At 40.2% G+C, this 25,955-nt stretch overlaps 1 protein-coding gene across 4 annotated transcripts in view; it reads left to right on the forward strand.

The window, feature by feature from the left end:
- Positions 1-25,955, forward strand: part of ATP10D (ATPase phospholipid transporting 10D (putative)) — a 52,002-nt gene that overhangs the window by 22,884 nt on the left and 3,163 nt on the right. For 2 of the 4 annotated variants that reach the window (XM_013129037.3, XM_031048892.2), the window contains exons 9-23: positions 44-296; positions 3,756-3,991; positions 4,555-4,740; positions 6,726-7,341; positions 8,791-8,897; positions 9,310-9,436; positions 11,612-11,796; positions 15,420-15,726; positions 16,354-16,430; positions 16,963-17,088; positions 17,553-17,753; positions 20,527-20,607; positions 21,076-21,180; positions 22,558-22,745; positions 23,239-23,417. In XM_013129037.3, coding sequence (XP_012984491.3) covers positions 44-296; positions 3,756-3,991; positions 4,555-4,740; positions 6,726-7,341; positions 8,791-8,897; positions 9,310-9,436; positions 11,612-11,796; positions 15,420-15,726; positions 16,354-16,430; positions 16,963-17,088; positions 17,553-17,753; positions 20,527-20,607; positions 21,076-21,180; positions 22,558-22,745; positions 23,239-23,417 — 2,974 coding nt within the window. The remainder of the gene's footprint in view (positions 1-43; positions 297-3,755; positions 3,992-4,554; positions 4,741-6,725; positions 7,342-8,790; positions 8,898-9,309; positions 9,437-11,611; positions 11,797-15,419; positions 15,727-16,353; positions 16,431-16,962; positions 17,089-17,552; positions 17,754-20,526; positions 20,608-21,075; positions 21,181-22,557; positions 22,746-23,238; positions 23,418-25,955) is intronic. The other 2 variants (XM_031048893.2, XM_031048891.2) reach the window with 2 other exon arrangements.

A 25,955-nucleotide genomic window follows, 5' to 3' on the forward strand; every position in this document is an offset into this window, starting at 1 on the left:
AAAGAGTTTGGTTTTATTTAATCCCCATATTTTGTTTTGGTAGGTCTTGATCCCAATTTCTCTCTATGTTTCAATTGAAATTGTCAAATTGGGACAAATTTATTTAATACAGAATGACATTGATTTCTACCATGAGAAAACAGACTCAACAATTCAGTGTCGAGCACTGAATATTGCTGAAGACCTTGGCCAGATTCAGTATATCTTCTCTGACAAGACTGGAACCCTCACTGAAAATAAGATGGTTTTTCGGAGATGCAGCATTGCAGGACAAGAGTATTGCCATGAGGAAAATGGTAAGACACTAGGCCTGTGTTCACAATGGGTCATTTTTTTCTTCTGAGAAGCTGAAAGTTTTGATAGGGGTCCAGTGGACTTTATGAGGTTTACATGGCACTACACACTCACAGAAAATAAGAATTTAGACTGATCCTACTAATAGCCATGCAGCTTTTCCCATTTTTTAGGTCCCTTCATATGTAGTGTGTTCCAAGATTTGAAGGCTGGATATAATTGTTGCTTTACAGCCAGTTTCAGTGTATTTGATACCACAAACAACATTCTTTACTCACTGTGAAAGAAGTCATGCGTACTGTGTTTTGCTTCTCTCCTTGCAATATTCAGAACCCAGAACATTGGAAAATACCCATCTAGTCTTTCCCTCCAATTTTTTTTTTTTTTTGTTAACTAGAATGCCAATGCTTGCCTAACATTTTAAGGTTCAGATATCTGTTGGCTGCCACAGATACACAACCTTTGTATAGTGTATCTTAAGGCTCCTGTTTAACATACTGTTGTCCTTTAAGATACAGTAATGCAAATAAAATACATGAAAAGTTAGAGCTTTAACAATAACGTTTAAACACAAGTCAAGCAAATAAGTGTACATGTGTTCAATACCTCCGTCAAAAATAATGACTGTTGCATTCTTACTTACATCTCAAACAGCTGTTTCTTGTTAGGCAAAAAGCTAGCAAGCAGTGTTGTGGGATAGATGCTTCCTTATTGTCTCATAGTGTAGCATTTTCATTATACATTTCATGAGAGCCCACTTAAAACTTTCTACTAGCCCAGAGAAGATACGAAAAGTCAAAAGAGAAAATTGAGCAGAGTGACATGAAGTCTTTGATTACATTATCTATTTTGTTAATTAGATAGAACCACAAAGTTTCTATTGCTTTTACTGTATATAAGTATTGTGGCTATGGACATTTACTATTTTGCTGGTGGCCAATGTAAGTATTCCATAGGAGATCAAAAGTGAGGTGCTGCCACAGGCAGCCACACGCAGCAGAGCTGTGTATTAAGCTCCCCCTTGGGGTTTTGGTGGTTTTGCTACTAGATAGAGCTCCTCACAACTGCGAGCAAAAGGCACACCCTGCTGGCCACAGTATGAGTCAGTTCAACTCTTCTGTTGTGTCCCAGGAGCCGATGGTTCCAGACCATTTTGCAGTAATTTCTGCACATACTTTGAAAATCTTAAGGTCAGCATGTGCAGGTGCTTCTTTAGTTTTGCATAATTGTACTGGGAAGGATGACAACAACAAAGTGAGAAGAAATATTTTTGAGTTTTGAACTTGGTGAATGAGCAACTTAAATAAAAAGTAGAATATATTTTCAGAGCTCTGTCTTTTACCTGGAAGGTAAGCATGTGCTTCTTTCTAACAACAGAGAAATTATGTGGGCCCTGAAAATCAGTTTGAAAAATGTTGGAGGTCCTGTGTTTCAGTTCTGTTTAACATTTGTTCAGTTGCAGAAAGCTGCTGTTTGGAAAGCTCCTGCTACATATGGTAAGAGTTGCACTGCAAGACAGTACAGTCTTTTGTATACAAGCCACTTAAACTTTATATATATTTTTTGTATTGATATCTCTATTGCCCAAGGTAAAGCAGTGCACATCAGGGAAGTACACAACAGCAATAACTGTGAGTCACTATAATCCTCCAAATAAGTGACCCCAGGCAGTTCTGTGTAATGTAACGTGTACCTCTTGGACCATGGCAGCAGAGCAGCATGCTGTTATATTAAGAGGTCCGCAAATGTTACTTCAGACAGAGCATGCAGGCTTTTCAACAGCCTGGAAAGAAAGCAGAATGGGCATGTGTTGTCCAAAGCTGCCTCTACAAACACTAAGTCACTGTTGCTGCTTTCTGATAAAAGATATCAATAGCACACGTGCCATATTGTATTTGGTAGTTGTCAAGAGCCAGTTTGTTACGTTCCCACCTATTTTTTTAATAAAAGATATTAAATTCATGTTGACATGTCCCCTGAGGGACATGGCCTGCCAAGGAAACTCTGGTCTTCCTGCTTTCCTGGACTCATCAGAATAGCAGTGCCATGGTTTAAGCCAAACCCAGAACAAGCAGGATGAGGGACAGGAGGCTTTCATTTATGTTCCAGAAACAGAATAAAGCAGGAAATAAAGGGAACTTAACAGGCTAGAAAACCTAATAGCTCATTTCCTGAATATAGTTGAGCTCCTGGGCTTTGGCTGGGAGGGAAAGGACTCGTGAGCGATATAATAAACCTATTTCCATCTCATTTTGAGCACTAGAGCTGGAGACAACTGTGAATAGGTTTCCTATTCGCATAAAAGAGAATATTATCCCACTGTTCACTTCTTTCATGTAAAGTAGCTGTCACATTAAATAAGAGAAAAATAGGGAATTAGTGTTGTTGCAGATGTCTGTATGTTAATACTGTTTTTTCCTAAGATGCCATTGTTTATAATCACACTTTAATGAAATATATAGGCAATGCACACCATTTCTTTCATGTGGTCCAGCACTGTCCCAGAACTGCAGTGCAAACACTTGAGTATGTTGTTAACAAGCACATGATAGCGTAGGCAATGTTTCCATTTGGTACAGAGGTTCTTTATACCACTGATCTTCCTAGCTAGATTTGTGAGGCACAGAACTGTATTTGTATCTTTGGTGCAAAGGTGTTAAACATATCAATATGAAGTTTTATTGTTTAAGCCTTCTTTTCAGTTAAATACTCAGGAAATGTGTGTGTGTGCGAGGGGATGTCCAATACAGAAATTACTGTTTCAGTGTGTTACTTTTAGCAGCTGTACATACCAAACCAATGGCATACAATCATGATCAATCTTCAAATAAATTGGAAAACTTATCAGGAGGTACCTGGTCCCATTTCTCTGGGCTAAGGCAGAGTTGTTGCTATTATTCTTTATGAATTTTTTTGTTTGTTTGTTCCTTCAGAACCTCCGGTGAAGTCCTGCTCAGTGCTTTCTCAGGCATTCTGTTCTAGTATGTCACATCAGACATCTAGAATGTCTTCTCAGACAGAGTTTCGCTGATACCTGCGCTGAGTCTGTCACAATCTAGGGCCATTATTATCCACAGCCTGTATAAAAAACAGGCTATTTCCTTTTCTCTTGCAATTGCCCTTCTTGTACTTGAAGACTATTATTTGGCTCCCATCAATGTGCCCTTCTGGAGGCAATGTAACTCCAGCTTATTTTACTGTTTCCATGCCGATTGTGTTGTCTAGAACCCTGATCATTCTTGCTCCCTCTTCTGGGTTCACGCTAGAATCCAGAAAAATGGCTCTTGTAGTGCAGTGTCTCAAACAGAAAGTCAGCCTGGTGGTTTATTATGGGGTGGGGTTTTTTCATAAATAACTGTATACTAATCTCTTACTTAAATTTGTTTCCTGAACCTCCAAGCAGTGTTTTAGACAAGTTTCTTCTTGCTCGTGGAACAATAATTTTGTTTCCCTTTCCATAGCAAAAAGGCTGGAATCCTATCAAGAGATGGATTCAGAGGATGGAGATTCAGCTGATCATCAGTGTGGCTCTTCGATGCATATATCAAAATGGGAGGGGGATGACTGTAGAGCTGTGAATGAACCTTTGAACAGAAAGTCTGTGAATCTGTTGTCTGGTAGTCATTCTGCATTGGGAAGGGAAGATGGAGCAGGTGATGCTCCCCATTCAGGACACGTTGCTTTCAGCAGTCCCATTGTAAGTAAAACCTGTAGGTTTTGATGCTATATTTCTGAAGTAAGTCGTGAAGGTATATCTTTTTGCCATTTAAGAAATCCTTTCCCTCTTGATAAAAACCAGAGCCTCCCATGGTTGCTTGGCAGCATCCTATTTGCACAGATGTTTGTTGGGTCATGAAGATGTATGCTTTAGTTCTTGCTGCTGTGAGTGCATAATTATTCCAGCTAAAATGACCAGCTTCATCTTAAAAACAGTTTTTAATTTAAGAGATTTCTAACATTATCTGGTTTTAATGGGAAATACCTGGATGAACAATATTTATTGGAAGTTTTAGAGGTAAAAACTCAGCTTCTCTACCTGAAGATGTCTAATTAGCATTCATCATACTTAGTCTCTGGAGGTTAAATCAGTTACAGATGAAATAGAGTAACACTCTGGTGTCTTCACTGCCTTCTGTTAGCCCACTGAAAATTGTAAGCTTCATGCCCAGATAGGTAAACAGTAAAGCCACAGTTCACAGACACATCAACTCAGATTAAGTTTATAACCTAACGGACATGTTTTGTTCACTTCATCAATAGGAAACAGATGTTATACCAGACACACAATTGTTGAAGAAGTTCGGTCAAATTTCTTCTCATTCCTGTGATCAGTCAGAAGCTAGCAGCAAGTTATCTTTGGAGACAATGTACATCACTGACTTCTTTCTTGCTCTGGCAATCTGTAATACTGTGGTAGTTTCAGTCCCCAGTCAGCCACGTCAGAAGGTAACAAGGTCTTATTTTCGGCTATTTTGCTATATTCATAAAGAAATTGGCTTCTTTTGGGTTGATGACAAAAGGAAAAAACAATTATCTGATATTTAAAAAATTACTCTTTTCTCTTCTATTGTTTTTTTCTCTTAGAAAGACTGGAATTACTGTAAACCCACAAAGTGCTATCAGTTAATATGTAATATAATGCTGGTAGCATTTTTCAGAAGCAGAAAAACTTGGCTTCAATGTTTTTGCTTCTGCATATAGACAGTTCATAACTTTTACAAGACAAATTTTGAGATTAAATTGAAGTGGTGTTTTTTTTTCTATGTTCTAGTTATGTTTTTCTAGAGATGTGCACAGCTTCCTTTTGGGGTACCCCAACACTCAGGTTACCTTTACAAATAGGTTATTATTGGCTGAAAGCTGAGAATAATCAGAAGACTCCCATAGTATTGAAATTGATAACGGTCTTATCCATTCCCTGACTATTCAATTAGAGTTTCAGCAAAAGTATGGAAGGTCAAGTTTCATATATGTAATAATCTGAAATAAAAATGCTTTGCAATATGGCATAAAGTGGTCTCATTGTGAGTATATGGTGCATTTGCTAGACTGTGCTGGTTCAGTGGTCTGGGATGTGTTTAAGTATTCTGAGACCTTTTGTTTTCAGAGCACACAACCTAACAGTTTTTTACAGGCATGAATATCTTTTTCAAATCCTCTCTTTTTTTTTTTATGGGTTGTTTGGTTTTTTTTTTGTGGGTTTTTTTTCCCCCATCCCCTGGTTATTTCCATTAATTGACTTCGATTTTGGTGTCCATCTAGGCAGTGAACATCTCCATGGCTGGTGATATTCCCAAAAGGTATCCTGTGGAGTATAAAATACCTCCTATGTATAAGAGAGGCTGGTATTTTAATGTGCTTCCAGGCATTCCCAGAAACAGGCAGCCTACAGGTCCATGTATGGAATGGGCAGCTGTGTTTCATAGTTACTAATCAGTCATTCCTTAAGGATGATACAGAAAAAATAAGGCGAGGTTCTTGGTTTTTTGAGAATTATATTTCTGGATGAGTTGCTAGCAGGGGAGATGATCTCCAGGTAGTAGTAGGTAGGTTGGGAGGGGCAATTTGGCATGAAGTTTCTGAGTTCATGGGAAATGACATTAAAGAGATCAAGGCAGTCGAAGTTTTCAGTGTTTCCTTAGGAAGAGGGAATGAAAGGATGTTCCTAGTCTCTATTTCCATGATGCTGGATACAGACACGTTACAAATTGTGTGCAGCTGTGGTAGAACTGAAGCCAGAGTCTGTCCTTGCTTTATGCTTTTCAGTGGCAAAGGAGAGCATGCATCCTGATGACAATTCAGTCTTAACTCTTACCCAGTAACGAGATTTTAATAACAAGCTTCCATGCCTTGTTCTTTGTTTCTGAGCTGTTAACTGCCTGACTGTTCTGAGAAACAGTAAACCAATTGTTTTTTAACATTGATGAGAGAGGAACTGTCTTTTGTTTTAAATTCAGATATTAAAGAAGTATTGATATGAGGTATTGTATTTTTTTTTAGCTAGTTACTGTGGGAGGTATGGAATTGCTTTATTCTTCACAAATATCTTGCTAATTCAGAGCAAGAATTAAAAAGTGTTTATTTCCATTTGCCACAAGTTTTAAAAGTTATGTTATACTAATGCTTTCATTACTGAAATACTTCTAAAGAGGAGTCACGAAGCAAACTTTGAATGCATACAGTTTTCAGATCTGAAGGATTTTATAATTCTTTTGGTTGGAATAATTAAGCTCTTCCAGAACTGTTTAGTGTACTCACATGGTTATATGTTTAATTGGGCTGGCCATCTTCAATACAAACAATCAAACTCATGGTAAATTTTAAAATACTACATTCCTTAAGAAACATACATGGTTTGTAAGCTGTCCTTCTTCAATTTAGTAAAATACAAGCAATTTAACATAAATGCTTTCTCTAACTGTTTGTTCCAGATGAGACTATCTTCGCTGGGTAGGATGCCTATTAAATCACTTGAGGAAATCCGGCAGATGTTCCAGAGGTTGTCGATCCGGAGACTAAGTTCTTCCCCGCTTCCAAATGTGAAGGAGTCATCATCTGAAAGCCCTAGTAGTTTTGTGAGCAAACTATCTGTTTTCAGAATGAAAATGGCTTCACCTGCTTTGGATGAAACTGCTCAAAGGGCTGCTGAGCTTCACAATATGGACAGCCCAGAAAATTCCCATGTGCCTCAAGAGTTAGATATGGTGAATGTAGCTGCTTGCTGTGAACACAACAGTGCTACATCATCTATTGAATTGTCTCCCTTACCTAAACTTTGTTATGAAGCTGAGAGTCCAGATGAAGCTGCCTTAGTTCATGCTGCTAGGGCTTATAGATGTATTTTACAGTCTAGGACTCCAGATCAAGTAACTGTGGACTTTGCAGGTCTGGGATCTTTAACTTTTCAGGTTTTGCATATCCTGCCTTTTGATTCGGTGCGGAAAAGGATGTCAGTTGTGGTTCGGCATCCAGTCTCCAACAAAGTGGTGGTGTATACAAAAGGTGCAGACTCAGTCATGATGGGTTTATTGAGAACTGCATCTGAAGGTACGTACAGAACTTTTAATGATTTTCTCACCTTTATCTTTCTTCAGTACAGTTGAACAGATGGCCAGGTTCATGAGAAGAGACAAGTAGCCAAGCAGAGCTATTTTCTGTGAATAGTTCCTTATAGGGAACCCAGAAAGGTCTTATTGCTTGTCACCTAGGTATGTCTGTGCTGTGTGCTGGTGTGGAGACTAAGAAGAGAGAAACAGCTGTTATTCAAATAATTTAGTTTGTCTAAGCAGATCCTTTGGGCAGGTCTGAAGTATTTCCAGTTACAAAGTAAGGCCACCTGCTCAAATAGGTGGCATCTGCTGCCCAGCAGGAGGTGTTTATTAGAGTAAAATACTTCCTAGTCTTTGCCCGTGTTAGTGTTTCTGAGCTGTTTGAGAGAGGTATCAGTAGCAGGTGTCATCAATCAGTGCTTTTTGAGCCTTTTTTTTTCCCTTTGATTACTATTTCTGTGTTTCTAGGTGTAATGATAATACCTGCAAATGGTGTGGTGCCTCCTCATGGGCCCTGTTTTTAGGGGGCAAACGTGTTTTGAATGAGCTACTGGAGGGATGCACCATGTTTAAGCACTAACTGATTTGCTCATACACTAGTGAACAGTCATTGATTTCTAAAAAGAAAGCATTATTTGTGTATCTTAGAAATAAATACCTAAATATACTTAAGTTCCTAAGATGTTCCAGGTGTTTGGGGATTTTTTTTTATGGTTTGGAAATTAACATAAAGGAATTAATTTTTAAAGGCTTGCTTTTTTGCGAAAGGGAGTTTGGTTTGTATGTTCCGTGGCTGGCTGATCTCAGTAAGGAAGAGGGGTATATCCAGTTCCAAGGGTGGATTTTAACTCAGCCAACATTAGCCTTTTAAATACTAGACAAAAAGCTGCTGTAGGCCAGGGGGCAGAAATGGTACCTCTAAAATCTGTCATCTTATTAGGGGGGTAATTTTTATGTCTTGAGATGCCTTTCCTTACTTACATTCTCAAGGTAAACTTGGAACCTAACTTCTACATGTCTGAAGTTAGGCGAGTTGAATGCCTGTCTGAATAACCCACTCCTTAAGAGGTATTTTTAAAAAAGCTTTTCTATGACCGCCCTTTTAGCTCCCTGCCACTAGACCAGTGACAGTAAAGCTGTTTGGGTGTCTGTGACCCCCTTCATTTTAGAAAATGATCTTATATTAGAAAAACATTTTGACATATACTACTGGCATCCAAAGATGTATCAGTACCAGATAGATTGTCCATCACTGCTGGTGCCAGCTGCTCTCTACGGATACAGCCACAGTACGTTGTGCAAAGGTGAAGTTACTTTCATAGGTAAAATAAAATCTGTTAATAGTTTGGTTTTTTAAAAACTTATGTAGACCTTCAACATTTTTTGCTTAATTTAGCATAAGAATGCATATTTCGAGTTGCTTTCTCTGCTTTTTGTGTGGTAATAGATACTAATAATTCAGAAGTGGAACAAATGAAGATTAAAGAGAGAACTCAGAAGCATTTGGATGACTATGCCAGAAAAGGACTTCGCACTCTGTGTATTGCTAAGAAGGTAATCCTTTTAATACATATTTTTAGGAATGTCTGTGACCAATCTGAGTGGTCCAGTGGAACAGACACTGTTTCTAAGCAAATGCTTCCATTGCCACACTTTGTTTATCCTTATGTTCTATATAGGAGGAATTTGTAAGTTGACCCAAATCAATTCCTGACTTCTGTTAGCTTGTCATAGCTGTTGTCAGCTTAGGATGCCAAGCAGCTTAATATCTTAATTCTAAGGCAGGTTGTCAAATAGTTTGGTTTTAATTCCAGAGTCCTGAATGAAACTTGCCCTGGTTGGAATTCCAGACACAGAAAACAAATAAAGTCATACCTGGTTTATTTTGTTTCACAAATAGTTTGTAGTATTATAAGCTCAGGATGCAAAACTTAGGTCATGCTATATGTTTTCTCTCCCTCTGCAGGTGATGAGTGATGCAGAATATGCAGAGTGGTTAAATCACCATTTTTTAGCAGAAACCAGTATTGACAATAGGGAGGAGCTGCTGCTTGAATCTGCCATCAGGCTTGAGACCAAACTAACTTTGCTCGGTAGGTAGAGAATGCTGGTAACTCCCAGGAAACTGCTTATGGTATTCATAACTGGAATTACTTGCTAGCCTCAATTAGCTTTCTACGGGCCTAGAATTTATTGTCATTCCTAAATTTCCATAAATCTTCCTGGTAACTTTGTACGAGTTGTAAAACGCACTGAAGATGGCAAGTGTTCTGTTATTTGTAAAGGGTGAAGTTTTATTAATTGTTGTTTGGGGTTTTTTTTTTAATTTGGTTTCTTTTTTTTGTGCTTATCAGATTTTTTTAAGTGTCATCATAATAAGCACAAGAAATGATAGAAACAAACCAGAGGCCTGCCTGGGCAAACATACGCAGGGTTCCCACTTTGGGCATGTTTTCCATCACTGTTGCATTTCTGGCTTAGCAGGTATGCTTGTGCTGTGTTCTCGCTAGTAATAACATGGAGATAAGAAATCAGAAATGCTTCTTCAGGAACCATTCCTCTGGTGGTCATTCAGCTGTACAGAAATGCGGAGGCCAAGATAAAATGAAAAGCGTTTGGTTTAGATGTGTAAATGGTAAACTGGAGGCAGTATTGGATAATAGCTCCACAGGACTGCCCAGCAAATAACATTTGGAAAACAAAATGCAAAGATCTGACTGACTGACTGGGATGGTAAAGGCAGCTCATGCTAGAAGCTGAAGAAAGATAGATTCTATTGTGTGGAAAGCTGTTACTCCATTCTGTGCTACATCTGCTCAGTGCAGATGCCATAAATGTCTTAGTATGAAAAGGAAGGGAGAGTTAAGTGTATAAACTGCCCAAGTTAAAATAACATTTTTCTTTCCTTCCCCAATGCTTGACAGTGCCTCTCGAAGCAGTTTGCATCAAATAGACCCCAGCTTCTTCTTTTCTGTCACTTTTGTTTACTTGCATCAAAATGCAAGTAGAGCAGAGATCAAGGACCTGGTGGTTTTTGTCTTCCCAGTGACCTGAGGCCATGAGCTCTGTGCAATGCTGGGAGCTACTTAAAGAAGAAATTACTATAGCATCAGAAATTTGGTTGACCTTTTGGCTCTTACCCATCCTCATATGACAGTGCTTTGTATTCAAATTGCTGGCTACAGGCCCGCACTAGAAACATGGCAGGAGGGAAAACTTTGCTTTGATTTTTTTTATTGTTTGTCTTTCAGAATGAGCCTAGCTGCAACTGTCTGAAGTTTCTTTTTGAGAAACTCTCTTAGCCTGAGAATCCCACAAGACAAAGTATGTCTTCTGGTTATGATTTAGTACCATTTGTGTTGTGAAAAAGCAATAAAAATGTCCTGTACAATAGTAAATCACTGGCACTGCAGCTTTTCAAAGTTGGTTCTGGTTTGTGCTCATGTTGTGTTACCCATTTTTACCAGAACAGAAGATTTTGTTGAGCTGGTTTCAGGGACACAGTTCTGCCTGCTGTGCACAGCAGAGAAAAGGACATCTTTCTTAAAGTGTCTGTATTTTTTTTGTTGAAAGTCTTTCTTTAACCTGTAATGGTTGTGTATTAGAGCAGGTGTTTCCTCCCTGTGGAAGAACATGGCAAGGCTGGCAGTGCAGGCAGGAGGAAAGGCAAACCCAGAGCTTAGTACTATTAATTGAAAGAACCTGTGACAGCAGGTACTTGCAGCAACGAGTAGGGAAACCTGATGATGAATGTAAGGTCTTTGCAGCAGTGTGCGAAAACATGACATAAGAAAAGGGGATTTTGGTGTGGAAAAGGTGAGGTATTGGGACAAGAGGTACACAGAATTCAGCTTGGGGAGCAGAGTTGAGGATAAGGAAGAGAAGTGGGGTGATAAATGAAAGAAGGTTTGGGGTAGTCTGGGGTGGGAGAAACTGAGAAAAATTGAGTATATTTTTCATGAGAATTGTGGGAGTCTGCATCTCACAGCCACTGGGGAATGTAACAATTGTGAGAACAAGAAAAGCTGGCGTAAAAGGGTCTTCTGAAGAGTTGGAGGTCCCCAAGGCTGTAACCAGTGTGTGTGTCAACAGCCTCACATGTGATGAGCTCTGGGACAGAAAGATGTGAAAGGGAGAAATTCCCAAGCATATCCCAGCAGGGTGTCTGTTTTGGGATGTGAGTACACACAGGGGACCATCTTGTCCTGTCACTCTGCAAGTACTTTGGTTTTGGAAATACAGTAGCACTAATCTTTGTCTAAATTAAGGTGCCACTGGCATTGAAGATCGCCTGCAGGAGGGTGTTCCCGACACAATACAAGCCTTACGAAAAGCAGGAATAAAAATATGGATGCTGACAGGTGACAAGAGAGAGACAGCTGTCAACATTGCCTATGCTTGTAAACTGCTGGAACCAGATGACAGAATCTTTACTCTCAAATCACAGAATAAGGTGAGTAGAAAATTACACTTTTCTTCATGTTATGTGTCGTTTTGGGGTTTTTTCTCCACTGAAAAATTCAGCCAGGCTTTATCACAGGGCAGTACAGAAAAATAAAATGTTCTCTGCTTTCCCAACCAACTGAAGACAGCATGATTTCCTGGAAGATGAAAATACTGGAAAGCCGGCAGTTTGCTGCCTTGCGGGTAAAATATTAAATTCTTTATATGTATGTATCATTGGTTTCTTTGTATACAGTCCCTAAATTATGCTTAACTATTTTAATTGAATAAACAGCTTCCTTTCTTTTTGTAGGTGGGTTAGAAAGTTGACATGACCTCAAGTTGCATCAGGGGAGGTTTAGTTTGGATATTAGGAAAAATTGCTTCACTGGAAGGTTGGTCAAGCGTTGGAATAGGCTGCCCAGGGATGTGGCTGAGACACCATCCCTGGAGGTGTTTAAAAAACATGTAGATATGGTGCTTATGGACGTGGTTTAGTGGTGGACTTCACAGTGCTGGCTTAGTAGTTGGACTCCATGATCTTCAAGGTTTTCTTCCTACCTAAGTGATTCTACTGCTCTCTGTAACTAGAGATTTCAGGTGACTGTGACTTACAGCATATTAACAATGTAAGAATTATGGTCATATAAATTCTATTGTATTAAATTTCATGTTGCTTTGTGTAGAATATTCCCTCAGTCCTGCTTGTCTTCCGTGAATGTACAAAGAATTGTCCCATGAAACCACATTTAAGAAAGATAATCTGCCAAGAATTTTATCAGAGAGAAAGTTGCCTTCTCCCCACCACCCAGTAGTTCAGTCATTGACAGAGTAGTTAAAACTGCTGCTCTTTTGGGAGGCAAGATTTAATCCTATTTGATTGTTGTGTCCTCTTGTGGATGCTTATAATCAGCAATTTTTCAAATCTTGATTTTTATCAGTTTGAGGGTTCTTAAGAGAGAAATTACTAACTGTAACAGGTAATCCAAGGAATGAAATGTCCAGTCTCAGAGCAGAGACATGAAATCTGAGACTTCTCTAAAGGACTGGTGGAATCTCACTTGTGAGCTACAGTGACTGTGCTTGGTACCCTCATGGGGATAATAATCCTTTTCCTTGGAGACACTGGACTTGCTGTTTTGTGTGAGTGCAGTGACTAAGCAAACTGGTACTAGTCTATAGAAATATCTGGAGGTATTCATGCTGGATCTCCTGAGGGAACTGTAATGGGTCTGGATGGAATACACCCATGGGTGCTGAGGGAGCTGGCAGAGGTCATTGCTAGGCCGCTCTCCATCATCTTTGGTAAGTCGTGGGAAACGGAAGAGGTGCCTGAGGATTGGAGGATGGCAAATGTCACACCAGTCTATAAGAAGGGCAAGAAGGAGGACCTGGGTTATTATAGACTGGTCAGCCTTACCTCCGTCCCTGGAAAGGTGATGGAACAACTTATTCTTGATGCCATCTCTAGACATATCAAGGATGAGGTGGTCATTAAGAACAGCCAACATGGTTTTACCAGGGGGAAGTCATGTTTGACCAACCTTATAGCCTTCTATGAGGAAGTAACTAGGTGGAGGGATGATGGTAGAGAGGTAGATGTGGTTTTTCTTGATTTCAGTAAGGCATTTGATACTGTCTCCCACAGCATCCTTATAGATAAGCTAAGGAAGTGTGGGCTTGATGATCAGGTAGTGAGGTGGATCAAGAACTGGTTGAAAGGAAGAAGGCAGAGAGTTGTGGTCAATGGCACAGAATCTAGCTGGAGGTCTGTGACTAGTGGAGTCCCTCAGGGGTCGGTGTTTGGACCAGTGCTCTTTAATATTTTCATCAATGACCTGGATGAGGGAACTGAGTGTACCCTCAGCAGGTTCGCTGATGACACTAAACTGGGAGGAGTGGCTGACACACCAGAAGGCTGTGTTGCCATTCAGCGAGACCTGGACAGGCTGGAGAGTTGGGCGGGGAGAAACTTGATGAAATTCAACAAGGGCAAGTGTAGAGTCTTGCATCTGGGGAAGAACAACCCCATGTACCAGTACAGGTTGGGGGTTGACCTGCTGGAAAGGAGTGAAGGGGAAAGGGACCTGGGGGTCCTGGTGGATAGGAGGATGACCATGAGCCAGCAATGTGCCCTTGTGGCCAAGAAGGCAAATGGCATCGTAGGGTGCATTAGAAAGGGTGTGGTTAGTAGGTCAAGAGAGGTTCTCCTCCCCCTCTACTCTGCCTTGGTGAGGCCGCATCTGGAATATTGTGTCCAGTTCGGGGCCCCTCAGTTCAAGAAGGACAGGGAATTGCTTGAAAGAGTCCAGCGCAGAGCCACAAAGATGATGAAGGGAGTGGAATACCTCCCTTATGAGGAGAGGCTGAGGGAGCTGGGTCTCTTTAGCTTGGAGAAGAGGAGACTGAGGGGTGACCTCATCAGTGTTCACAAATATGTAAAGGGTGGGTGTCAGGATGATGGAGCTAGGCTTTTTTCAGTGATATCCAGTAATAGGACAAGGGACAATGGGTGTAAACTGGAGCATAGGAGGTTCCATGTGAACATCAGGAGGAACTTCTTTACTGTAAGAGTGACAGAGCCCTGGAACAGGTTGCCCAGGGGGGTTGTGGAGTCTCCTACGTTGGAGATATTCAAGGCCCGCCTGGACAAGTTCCTGTGTGATGTACTCTAGGTTACCCTGCTCTTGCAGGGGGGTTGGACTAGATGATCTTTTGAGGTCCCTTCAAACCCTTGGGATTCTGTGATTCTGTAACTGGCAGATTCTTCCAAGACCTTTCGTATTTTGTTTTTTTCCTGCTTATATGTTACTTTAGAAATTCAGTTTGTACCTGCCATAAAAGGTAGTGTGACAAGTGGCAACTGTGGGGAAAATAAAGTGAAAAAGAAAGGATTTTTAGTCCAGTTCTGTTTGGTGAAAGCTTGATTTTTGCTAACACTTCTTTCTTCCATTTTTCCTACAGGGGAATGAGTGTCTTACTTAACAGTAAGAACTGAGTCCCTTTTGCAGAAGTGCTCATCCTCCCTCTAACTAAGCTTTGAAATAAAAATAGGCAGTATTCGATACTGTTGCATTTCAAAGGAAAATAAGAAGATTTAAGAACATGTATTTTCTTCTATGTAGCATGCACATTACATATATTGATACCAAGAATTTTTTTGCTATCTTACATTGATTCTGATGAAGTAAAAAATTCAACAAGGCCAGTTCTTCAGTAATTCATTGCAGCTCACCTATAATGTGATTTGAAAGGCACTTTTGGCTTTGCATGCCAGACAAAAGAAGTGTGGAGAGCAAAGCTGTATTTATTTTACAGAATCCTTATTTTTTTTCTTTTTTCTGCTAGTCTTATGAACATTTTCTGATTTGCTTCAGTTTTTTCCCTTCTAGTACAATACCCAATGCAACCTACTTAGCAAAGTTAAATCACAGGCCCTTTTATTAACAACAGACTGCATCCTTTGTGATTTTAAAGAGTTCTTCAGCTCGTGTCTGACCCTTTCTATATTCAAGTGAAATGCTACACAAGGGCGGCATCTGACTTTTTCTCCATATGTATTTCATAAACTGGGAAGGGAGCCAGAACCCAAGCAGTATTTTAGTAAGTTGCCTTACTCTGGTCTTTAATTAGGATGCCTGTGCCTTGATGATGAGCAAGATTTTAGAAGGCATCCAGAAGAATACTTCTAAAAAACAACCTGGTCACAAACTTGGGAATGTCTCTGCAACTCTCTCCACCCAGTCTCCAGGGTTCAGTGCAGGCCTTGTTATTGATGGAAGGACTTTGGAGCATGTACTTCATGACAGCCTACAGAATATTTTCTTGGAACTCACAGAAAAATGTCGGGCTGTAGTCTGCTGCAGAGCCACACCACTGCAGAAGAGTGTCCTGGTCAGACTGGTGCGAAATAAGCTAAAGGCAATGACATTAGCTGTAGGTGAGTCCTGTGGTTATTGCTTATCTTCTTTTCTCTGAAAAGTAGAAACTAATTTCTTCTCTCCTGTTTTTTTTTTTTTAATGTCTGTCACAAAATTTACTTTACAGAGGATAATCCTTTGAATTGTAGTTGTCTCTGGTGAAAGATTATGTAGTATTCTGAAGTAGCAAATTTAGTCCATAAACATTCTCATGGTAACCCAAAGCAACAAGAACAGCAGCAGTCCTCAGTGTTATGTAGCATGTGCAAAGGAGCAAATAAGGGTTTTTTTCTTGTCATTCTTCATCACAGCTCCCCAGGAAGGGAGAGGGGAGATGCCTGGCTGAGATTTTAAATACCCATATTTTCTGTTCCAGCATACCAACTACATTCTAACAAAATGAACAGCTAATATCCATTTGGAAAATATAGCTCGTTTCAGTGAGTTCTTCCCCTTACTTATCCTGTTTTCTGTAGGGTTTTCCCTAGGCTGCACTTTTGGCCATAAAAATGCTTTTCTCTGAGCTCTCTGGTCGTGTATATTTGTCTTTTCCTGCCACCCCCATAGTGATGCAGTAGCCAGCAAAGCTGCCTTCAGATTGCATTCCAAATAAGAGAGTTTATAGTTTTTTGTTCTTTTCTCTGTAGGTGATGGTGCCAACGATGTCAGTATGATCCAGGTGGCTGACACTGGTGTGGGAATATTTGGCCAAGAAGGCATGCAGGTAGTATATACAAAGACAGCTGCAAATGACATCAGATTCCATTTTAAATTCTTTCAGAGTTTACCCTGGAGGCCCAGTGGCTCCACAGCCCATTACTGAACACAGGCAAGATTTTGCAGCCTGAGCTCACACCCAAGCCTTAGCACTCTTCCAGCAGTGCTCGAAAGCTGAGTGCTTCAGGGATTCAAACTCCAAACAACAGAGCTTGCTGAGTATCACCAAACTCCCTATTACTTGTGTTCTGCCAGGAAACAAGCAGCCTAAGCGTCAGGGATTTCTGTGCAGTTGTGTGGTAATAATAAAGACAGCCGCGTTCCTCCCTGTGTTGTTGGGCTGAGCAGTTTGTATTAGTGTAAAATGTATGGAGGGGCTCAGATCTGAGCGAGGGTAAGACTGTAAGCACTATGCATTAAAACCCCCCCCCCATAGAATACGACTTTCCATCAGCAGCTAAGTTGCTCATTTGGCAGTGTCTGAAGCTTATCTTTAACACCCTGGAAATGACATATCCTTCCCTTCATGTGCGTTGCAGGCTGTGATGGCAAGTGACTTTGCAGTCTGTCAGTTCAGACACCTCAAAAAGCTGCTGCTTGTCCATGGTCATTGGTGTTATACCAGACTTACCAACATGGTGCTTTACTTCTTCTACAAGAATGTGGTATGTAGCGGTCCCATCCCAGGGAAATCGCATTTTGTGTATTTGAGACCACTGAAGGTTTAGTGGGGCTTTATAGTCTTTTTTATTTTGTTACTGTGAGCAGTTTCAAAGTGTCAAACAACTCATTTTCCAATTTATGTCTAGAGAGACCAGAAACCCTTATTCCTTGGACTGAATTTCTTACTCAAGTTATCTGATTAAACAGCGGATAATGGGTGTTACCAGTGTAGTGGTAGCATGAGTATTTAAACAAGTCATGTCCAAGTGTGAAATGTAAAGCTGTGACAAGTTTGAAATGTGTGCTAATTAAATATAATCTTGAAGTGTAGGATTGGAATGAACTCCATAGTATTTATAATTCTTTTTCCACAGAATACTGTGGAAAAGATCTGCCTGTTTTCCTCCTGGCTTTTAAAACCCTTGTCTATGGGTAACATTTTGTCATGCCGTCTTTGACTTTCCAGGCCTATGTGAACCTCCTGTTCTGGTACCAGTTCTTCTGTGGGTTTTCAGGCACGTCAATGACTGACTACTGGATCTTGATTCTTTTCAATCTTCTTTTTACGTCGGTGCCACCTATCATTTATGGTGTCTTGGACAAAGATGTGTCTGCAGAGGTACTTCTGCAACTCCCACAACTGTATATGATGAGCCAGAAATCTTTGGTAGGTTAAAGAATGCTTGATCTGAAGCAAATTGGAATAGTCAGCATTTGAGCCTTTTCTGTCTGTCTTTCCTTCATGGTTCACATCAGGCAAACATGAAGTTTAAAACCACTTTATTAGAAAGAAACATCTAGGCTTGTGCACATAAAACAAAAGCTGTGTTTTCAAAAGTTTTTATAGGCTCTTTTCAGCCATATACACCTGATCTTATAAAATATTTGATGATAAATTACAGACTTCAGGGGAAGCTTTGTACTAGATAAACATTGTTATCAGCTTGTTCAATTTGATCACTGTCTCAGCTGTCAAAATTCTTCCTCAAAATGCATTTCTTCTGAGAATTTGGGCTTACTTTCAAAGAGAAGGGCCCTAGATACAGTTTTTTTCACTGTCATTTAAAGGTCTCATCTGCCACACTATTGAGGCTGGAGGTGCACAAGAAATTGGGAGGGGGGACATAGCCGAGGCAGCTGACCCCCACTTGACCACATGGATATGCCATATCATATCACATGCTGAGCATCATGCTCAGCATATAAAGCTGGGGGAAGAAGGAAAGGGGACACATATACACACACACACATTTGAAGTGATGGTGTTTGTCTTCCCAAGTAACTGTTACTCATGATGCAGCCCTGATTTACTGGAGATGGCTGAACACCTGCCTGCCCATGGGAAACTGTGAATGAATTCCTTGGGTTGCTTTGCTCACTCACATGTGGCCTTTGCTTTCCCTCTTAAAACTGTCTTTATCTCAACCCAGGAGTTTTCTTTTATTCTTCTGATTCCCTCCTCATCCCACTGTGGGGGGAATAAGGAAGTGGCTGTGTGGGGCTTAGTTGACAGCTGCAGTTAAACTGCAACAAATGCTTAATTAAAATCATATTTTTATAACAATTGAAAGCAATGGCATACTGAGCCTGAGACAGAATAGATAATGGTATCCTAGAGAGAGGAAACACTTGAGCATATGAGTCCTATAAAACTCACCATTTTCTTTATGATCATAGCTTTTCAGTGATAGACTTGACATTAAGAATCATTTCTTTACAGAGAGTGGTCAAACAGAGAAACATGCTTTCTAGAGAGGTGGTCCATGTCCCAGGCCTGTCAGTGTTTGAGGCATTTGAACAATGCCCTTCATAACATGCTCTAAATTTGTCAGCCCTGAAGTGGTCAGGCAGTTGTAGATCTCTTCCAAATGAAATACGCTGTGCTGTTCTATTCTGTTCTAACAAATGGGACTAAAAAAATGAGCTATGACATGCAGTTTCATCTGCATAATCTGGCAGAAGTCTAGGTCTGGTTTACAAGGGACAAAAAGATAAACAGTGAGGAAACAATTTGTTCTGTTTGTTTGTGGACCTTTAAATTTCTTTTTACATATCCTTAAGTACTTTATGTTGCTTGGTTTATGATATTTTTGCTAAACAAAGTTGTCTTTTGGTACAAATCTGAGTCCCTGCAGAGTGGCTGAGGCATATCTGTGCTTTGTCAATCAAAGAGAGTTTTGACTAAGTAAAGGTTACAAGGCCTCAAATTTGGTCCTTTTTTGTCTTCAGGATATGTACAGTGAAGTGAGCTGAAGGTTTTAAGGTAGCATAATCACAATTACTGCATTACTGAAGTTCCCCCCCCCCTTTTTTTTTTTCCCTTTCATCAGTTTTTCTCTTTAGTCCATCATTGCCTTGCTCTGTGGAGTTGTTAAGTAGCAAATCAGATCATTTCTTGCATGGAAGCACAATGAAATAATTGCTTTTATTAAATGCAGTATAGAAAAGCAAGTGCAGTATAGAAGAAATAAATGCTTTTAAAATGTAGTATCACAGTATTGCACCATGATATCACAAGTGCACAGATCTGTACAAGCTATAAAAATGGACAGTAACTTGGATTCATGTTCAGTATTTTAAAGCACTTCCCTGACAGGCCGTAAATAAGGTAAATTTTCCACACCACCTCCAGAGGGCAGTTCAGTTCTCGAAAGAGCTGGATTGCCTTTGGAGAAACACATCCCTCTCCACTAGTTGTAGACAAAGTTCTGGGTGACTAGGTTGCTCACCTATGTGTCTCAATCTAGGGCCTGAAGGAATGGGATATACTTTAGTCAGGGCAGATGCAACTACATGGTTTCATAAGTGGTTGAGCTGTCGCAGCAATTTGCTGCCACTAAGTGAGGAAGGCTTGTTCCTTCTCCTCCCTTCTTTTGTTTCCATTCCCTGTTTTCACCCACATAGTTAAACTACATTCCTTTTACCAGCTTGATTGTCCCATGAGATCTTCTAGGAGCTGATTTAGCTCACCAAAACAGCAGTGTGGTATTCCAGCAGAAAAGCAAATTAGTTTCTCATATTCCAGTGAGTTAGGTTATCTCAGAGGAGTCCAGTCTGCCCAGAGAAGTCAGCCAGCACAAATTAAGAGGCAGAAGCACATGTACTGAAAAAGAAGGGGGTGGAGATAGAAGAAAGTGGGATTTGGTGTTCAGTGATGGTAAGCTGCTAGGGTAATTCACTGCACCCTGTCCTCCCTGCCTTAGTACTCAGGTGAAGGCTCTGGTAGGTCTGTTCTGGCAGAAACAGCTGTAAGAACAGTTAGCTGCTTGTGTGGAGTGAGATCTTTATTCTATTACCATAACACAGAAGATTCCTCTTCATTGAGAAACTATCTGGAATTATTTCTGAAGGTAATCTTTCCTCAGATCCAGATTAATGCTAGTTAAGGATGCAGCAGTTTGTTCAATTTGTTTATCTGCCATTATCTGTTTTTCTTACAGGCTTACTTGCCTTCAACATTCTGGATAACCTTGCTGGATGCTTTTTACCAAAGTATTGTTTGCTTTTTTGTGCCTTATTTTGTAAGTGTTGGACACGAGACACATTTATACATTTTGATATACTAAAACCCCGGACAAATTAGAGAACAAAATCATTTAATTTTACTTCTTAATATATAAATGTGTACTAACAGGATCATCATTGGAATTGAGCTGAACTGCTGACAGAGGGGAGATTTAGATTAGACATTAAAAAAAAATTTTTCATTGTGAGGTTGGTGAGGTGCTGGCACAGGTTGCCCAGAGAAGCTGTGGCTACTCCATCCCTGGAAGTGTCCAAGGCCAGGTTGGACAACCTGGTCTTTGGGCAACCTCATTTACTGGAAGGTGCCCTGCCTATGGGAAGGGGGTTGGAACTAGATGATCCTTAAGGTCTCTTCCAACCCAAACCATTCTATGATTGTGTGGTATTGAAAGTGTTCTTGCCACTTTAAGTGTTAGAACTATATGTAAAGAATGTATTATGCTGACCACTGGCTTCCTTTACAGACTTACTATGGCTCAGACATAGACATTTTTTCTTTTGGAAACCCTATAAACACAGCAGCGCTCTTCATAATACTGTTTCACCTTCTTATTGAATGCAAATCTGTGGTGAGTACTTTGTTTCTGAAAGAGTATATTCCTAACAGAGAATGTGCATACAGCTTTCATTAAAATTAACAGAAGAAAAAGCTTCATATACAAAACAAAATAACTATAAAAGTGCCAAAACCTAAACCAAACATCTCATATATGTGACCATGCAAGCATTCCTAATGCATCTGCCATTGGAGCCAATAGGATTACCCATATTAGTAAAGTTAACAAAATTTGGGCTCAGAATTATTTGTCAATAGTGAAAGGATCCTGCCTTGTTAGGATACAGTGGTTTTGAAAGTGTCAGTTTTACAGATAGTAAAACCAGCCAGCAATTTGCTGAGCCTTCATTAGTTCCCAAAGCTTGTATCTCAGTGTGAACTGTTGATACTGAATGCTTGGAACTGATGATCTGCTTTGTGTCCAGGATAAACAAGTCAAAGGTGTGTTTTGGTACCAGAACTAGAGAACCAATACACTACAGAAATGCTATTCCAGTTTTTAATAGTCTGTGCAAGCTAAAGCATCTGCTTTAAGTGTTAAAGCATCTGCTTTACCTTGGCTAAATTTACAGCCCTTAAAAGGGTAATACTTGGCTTTCTTGCATAATTTTTAAGAAAATAAATACAATAATATTTACAGTCCATTAATATTTAGGATATAGAGTAATGGGGTTTATTTTTTCTTTTTCTTTTTTAATATATATATATTTTAGGATTGTTTCATAATGGATGAAATTTCAAGTTGGGATTCAGTCTTTCCTTTGTTCTTTTTGAGAGCATGGCAGCAGTGATAAAATGCCTTTATTGAGACTATATGGGTAACGTGTGTCCACACTTAGAATAGAAAACTAGTATTTAAATTAGTTTTATTTGACATTTTTCAATGTTGGCAAGCTGTCAGATCAATGACAGTGTTGGTTCCATAGGAACTGTTACAGCAGTTTAGGTACAAAATTACAGAAAACTCAAATGTAGAACTAATCACTGTCTCAAGCAAGATACAGAAGGCTGGTGTCATGGAAAGATCTCACCTCCATTTGCTGGAGAAGGCTTTCTCTGCTGCCGGTGGATGAGGCGGTCATCTAAGACAGATGGCACAAAAAATGTCTTTCCCAAAAGTATCAAAAGCTATCTGTGGGGTAGAATAAAAAAAAAAACCTAAATGGCTGGGTCACTGATATGCTGTAGGAAGAAGGCTCCATTCTTCCTGGAATGTTTTTAATAAAATTGGGAATATTTCATGAACAGATCTATCCTCTGTTACATTAAGCAGCTATCCTTGGAGGAAGAACGTATGCTTGTTTATGCATGCATGTGTACACACTAACACATGTTACAGGTCTTTCCATTTGCAGCTTAAATCTGATTTCTTTCCTTTTCTGAATTGCAGACTTGGATACATACAGTAGTTGTAGTTGGCAGCATCTTGTTTTACTTTGTCTTCACTCTGGCCTTTGGGGCAACCTGCAAAACTCACAATCCATCATCAAATCCTTATTGGATTATGGAACAGCACATGACAGACCCAGTATTTTACTTAGTTTGCCTCCTGACTACTTGTGTTGCTCTGCTGCCAAGGTGCGTTTCTGTTTTGTAATGCCAGATTGCTGTTGTTAGCAAAATTAGTTTTCTTTGAGTCAATGATGCTATAAATCCCTCTGGCTAGAGGTCTTCCTCTCCACCCCCAATATAAAGAAAATTTCACAACTTGACCGAGCCATATGACCTAATATGCAGAAAGCTTCACTTCCAGTGTAGTTGTGACCTCAGCCGTTCACTGAAGTTGCAAGTGCGCAGTGCTGCAGTAACATCTGTAGGAGAACAGCATTCAGGACAGAAAAGTGGAAGCCCTGAAATCAATATCTGTCTGTAAAAATGCCACTTTTCAAACATGTTATGGTGCTGTTGCTGGTCTTACACTTTATGCTCACAAAACAGCACCTGCTAGAACTTTTAGAGGCTGCTGCAGCCTCATGGTTGCTTGAATGGTATTTGTTTTTCTTTAGTGTTGCTGGAAACTGTTTTGAGTGTGCTTCTAAACAGTTTGTTTGAAACTGTGTTCCTTTTGTAGGTATTTGCTGAGAGTTCTCCAAGGAACATTGTTTCCATCTCCAGTCTTGAGAGCCAAGCACCTTGACAGATTGACCCCAGAGGAGCAGAGGGAAGCAATTAAGAGATGGAGAGATGACTCTGTTGTAAACTGTAGAGTGGAACTCCACACTATTTCTGGGTCTTCTAGCTCAGTCACAGGTGCTGTGTGAGAAGAGGAAAGCATTGCCAGTGTTTTGCCAACATCTAAAACACTGTTATAGGCCTGTTCAAGAGATGAGTTAGTAGAGGACACCTCCTTCTTACCAGACATTCAGGATGAGTCTGGGAACACAAATGGCTTGAACTCTGAGAAGATGGAATTCCTTAATTAATCAAAGGAAACTAATTCAGACTCATTTGGCAGTAATAACTCATGTGCCAAAGTCTCTGTGTGTGATTCTGAAGGGGGCAGCAGTGCTGTTTCTGTAGCATAAATCAGGTTTGAATTCTTTTGTATGAAGAAAATGCTTCAGTGTATTTTACAGGGTTGGAATGCTAACTATTTTAAAACTCAAGAGTAATAACTGCTGATTTATGCTTCATTGTGGTTTTGTTTTCTTCAGCCAGAGATGATGCACACATATCCTTAAAAGCATTTTTGTTTATAAAGATTTTCTGTAATTTATTTAGATGTTCAAGATCTAAGCGGCTTGGTTGCTTTTTATATTTTTTCAGTCAATAGACTTTGCATACTGCTTATTTCTTGTATGCAAGATTGCACAATACCTCATGGTGTTCTGGACAGGATGTTGCAGGTAGGCCAGCCTGTTGCCTTGCATTGCTAAGCCTACAATCCTAGCATTCCCTGGGACTCACCGCTTTATGTATGTATGATGTAAGCAGAGGGGCTGCCATAGCAGGGGGGTTGGAACTAGATGATCTTAAGTCCTTTCCAACCCTAACTATTCTATTATTCTATGATTTTATGATGTAAAGTTACTGGTTGGCTTGTTGAAAGACTCCTGCAATATAGTAATTTTATAGTAATTACTGTAATACAGACAGTGTTTTAACCACTGGGGTCCAGTTTGTTTCCCAGGCTGTTGCACAGGCCATCTCAGTGCTGGCCAGACATGATTTTAACCATCAAAAGGGCAGCCCAGATGAGGCATATGTGTCATGCACCTCCCTCACTTTCCTCTTCCACAAAAAAACCCAAATCCTAGTGCATCCTTTTGTTCTCTGTGACAGTTCATACTCCTGCTGCATCCCTCCTTTTATCTCCATTGTGCTGTTTCATGCAGTCTGCCACTGACTGGACTTCTTTTCTGCCTCATCCAGTTCAGATGCTGGTTGCCTGACTTTTCTCTAAACTCTACCTCATGCCTACACTGTAAAATTGTCTGCCAGCGGCAGTGGGTAGCTCCAGTCTGCCTTCAGGTCTTTAGAAATAGCAGCTTCTACCTGATGACATTACCCTCTTCACTCTCAGGTGTTTTACATTCCTCCAGGCTTTTATAATGCACAGCTGAAGTATCTTTAGAGGCTGTTAGGAAGAAGGTATAACTCATTACATGTCCCAACTTTGAGCTCTGTTGCTCATCTCTCTTGCAGATGTCCTGCCCCTACCAGTTCCCACTGCTCTGCACACTGCATAAAAGCTGGCTGAAGTGCATGTGGAGTCTGGGTTCCAGACCAACACATTGCCTCCTTATTACTCCTTTATCAAAAAGTTACATGGCCAATTTATGGAGGAACTTAGGAAACTGTTTGGATCTACTAGCACCTGTTGAAATAAACAGTTTCTTCTAACTATAGCTGCTAATGAATTCTTAGTATTGAGCCCATTTTTTGGTTCTGTTTCATTCTAAAGCTTTCTGCTTTCAAACTGCCAAGATTTGTGTGTTTAGGCACTGTGTTTGGGGCAAGGGCACTGCTTTTTAATTGAACCATGAGCTTTCCATGTTAATGATCAACGTTAAATATTCCACATCCTTTAAGATCTTGGAAAGAATTTAAACAAACGCTGTGAGGTCTGAGACAGCTGCTGCTATGCAGGGCAGATACTGCAGGCATGCTAAGTTCATTCAAATGAAGGTCACCACATGTTACCAAACGTTGAAAATGGTTCTGTTTTCAAAAGGTAGAGTGTAATTAGGGCTGACTCCATCCCTAGTGTTAGTGAACAGAAAAATACCCTTTTGTTTAGCCTATAGAAGGAAAACAGTGAAAGGAGCCAGTGATGGCGGCCATTTCTGCAAATACATAGATATATATATATATTTTTTAATTTGGTTCAACATATGACAAAATATTTTTTGTAATGTGCAGCAGAAGGTTAGTGGGGACTTTTGAAGTGATGGCAGGCATTCAGATTCTAAGATCATGTGGAGCTTGTTGGTTTGCAGTTATGATTTTCAGATGTTTGTCTGTAGCCTCCTCCTTGCTGTGGGGGCACTGTGCCAGGAGTGGGCTCCAGGTGTCCCATGTGAAACATCTTGGCTTGCTCTGCAAGCCATGGGGACTTGTGAGGTGTCCAAGAGGAAGATGCAAAATGGTCAGCAGGTTGTGCAGGGAGATCAGACAGTACGAGGGCAGAATCACACACAGACTCAGTGAAGTCATCTGCTCTGCTCCACAGCCCCACGCAGGCTCAGCTTTGCCATTATTGTTCCCGGCGGATATTCTCCTGTTGTAAAGAGCTCTGGAGAAGCAGGCCAGGCCAGTGCTCTCCTGTCCTCAAAGTCAAATACTGGT

This window comes from Melopsittacus undulatus, chromosome 7 (genome assembly GCF_012275295.1).
Source record: "Melopsittacus undulatus isolate bMelUnd1 chromosome 7, bMelUnd1.mat.Z, whole genome shotgun sequence".
Lineage (NCBI taxonomy): Eukaryota > Metazoa > Chordata > Aves > Psittaciformes > Psittaculidae > Melopsittacus > Melopsittacus undulatus.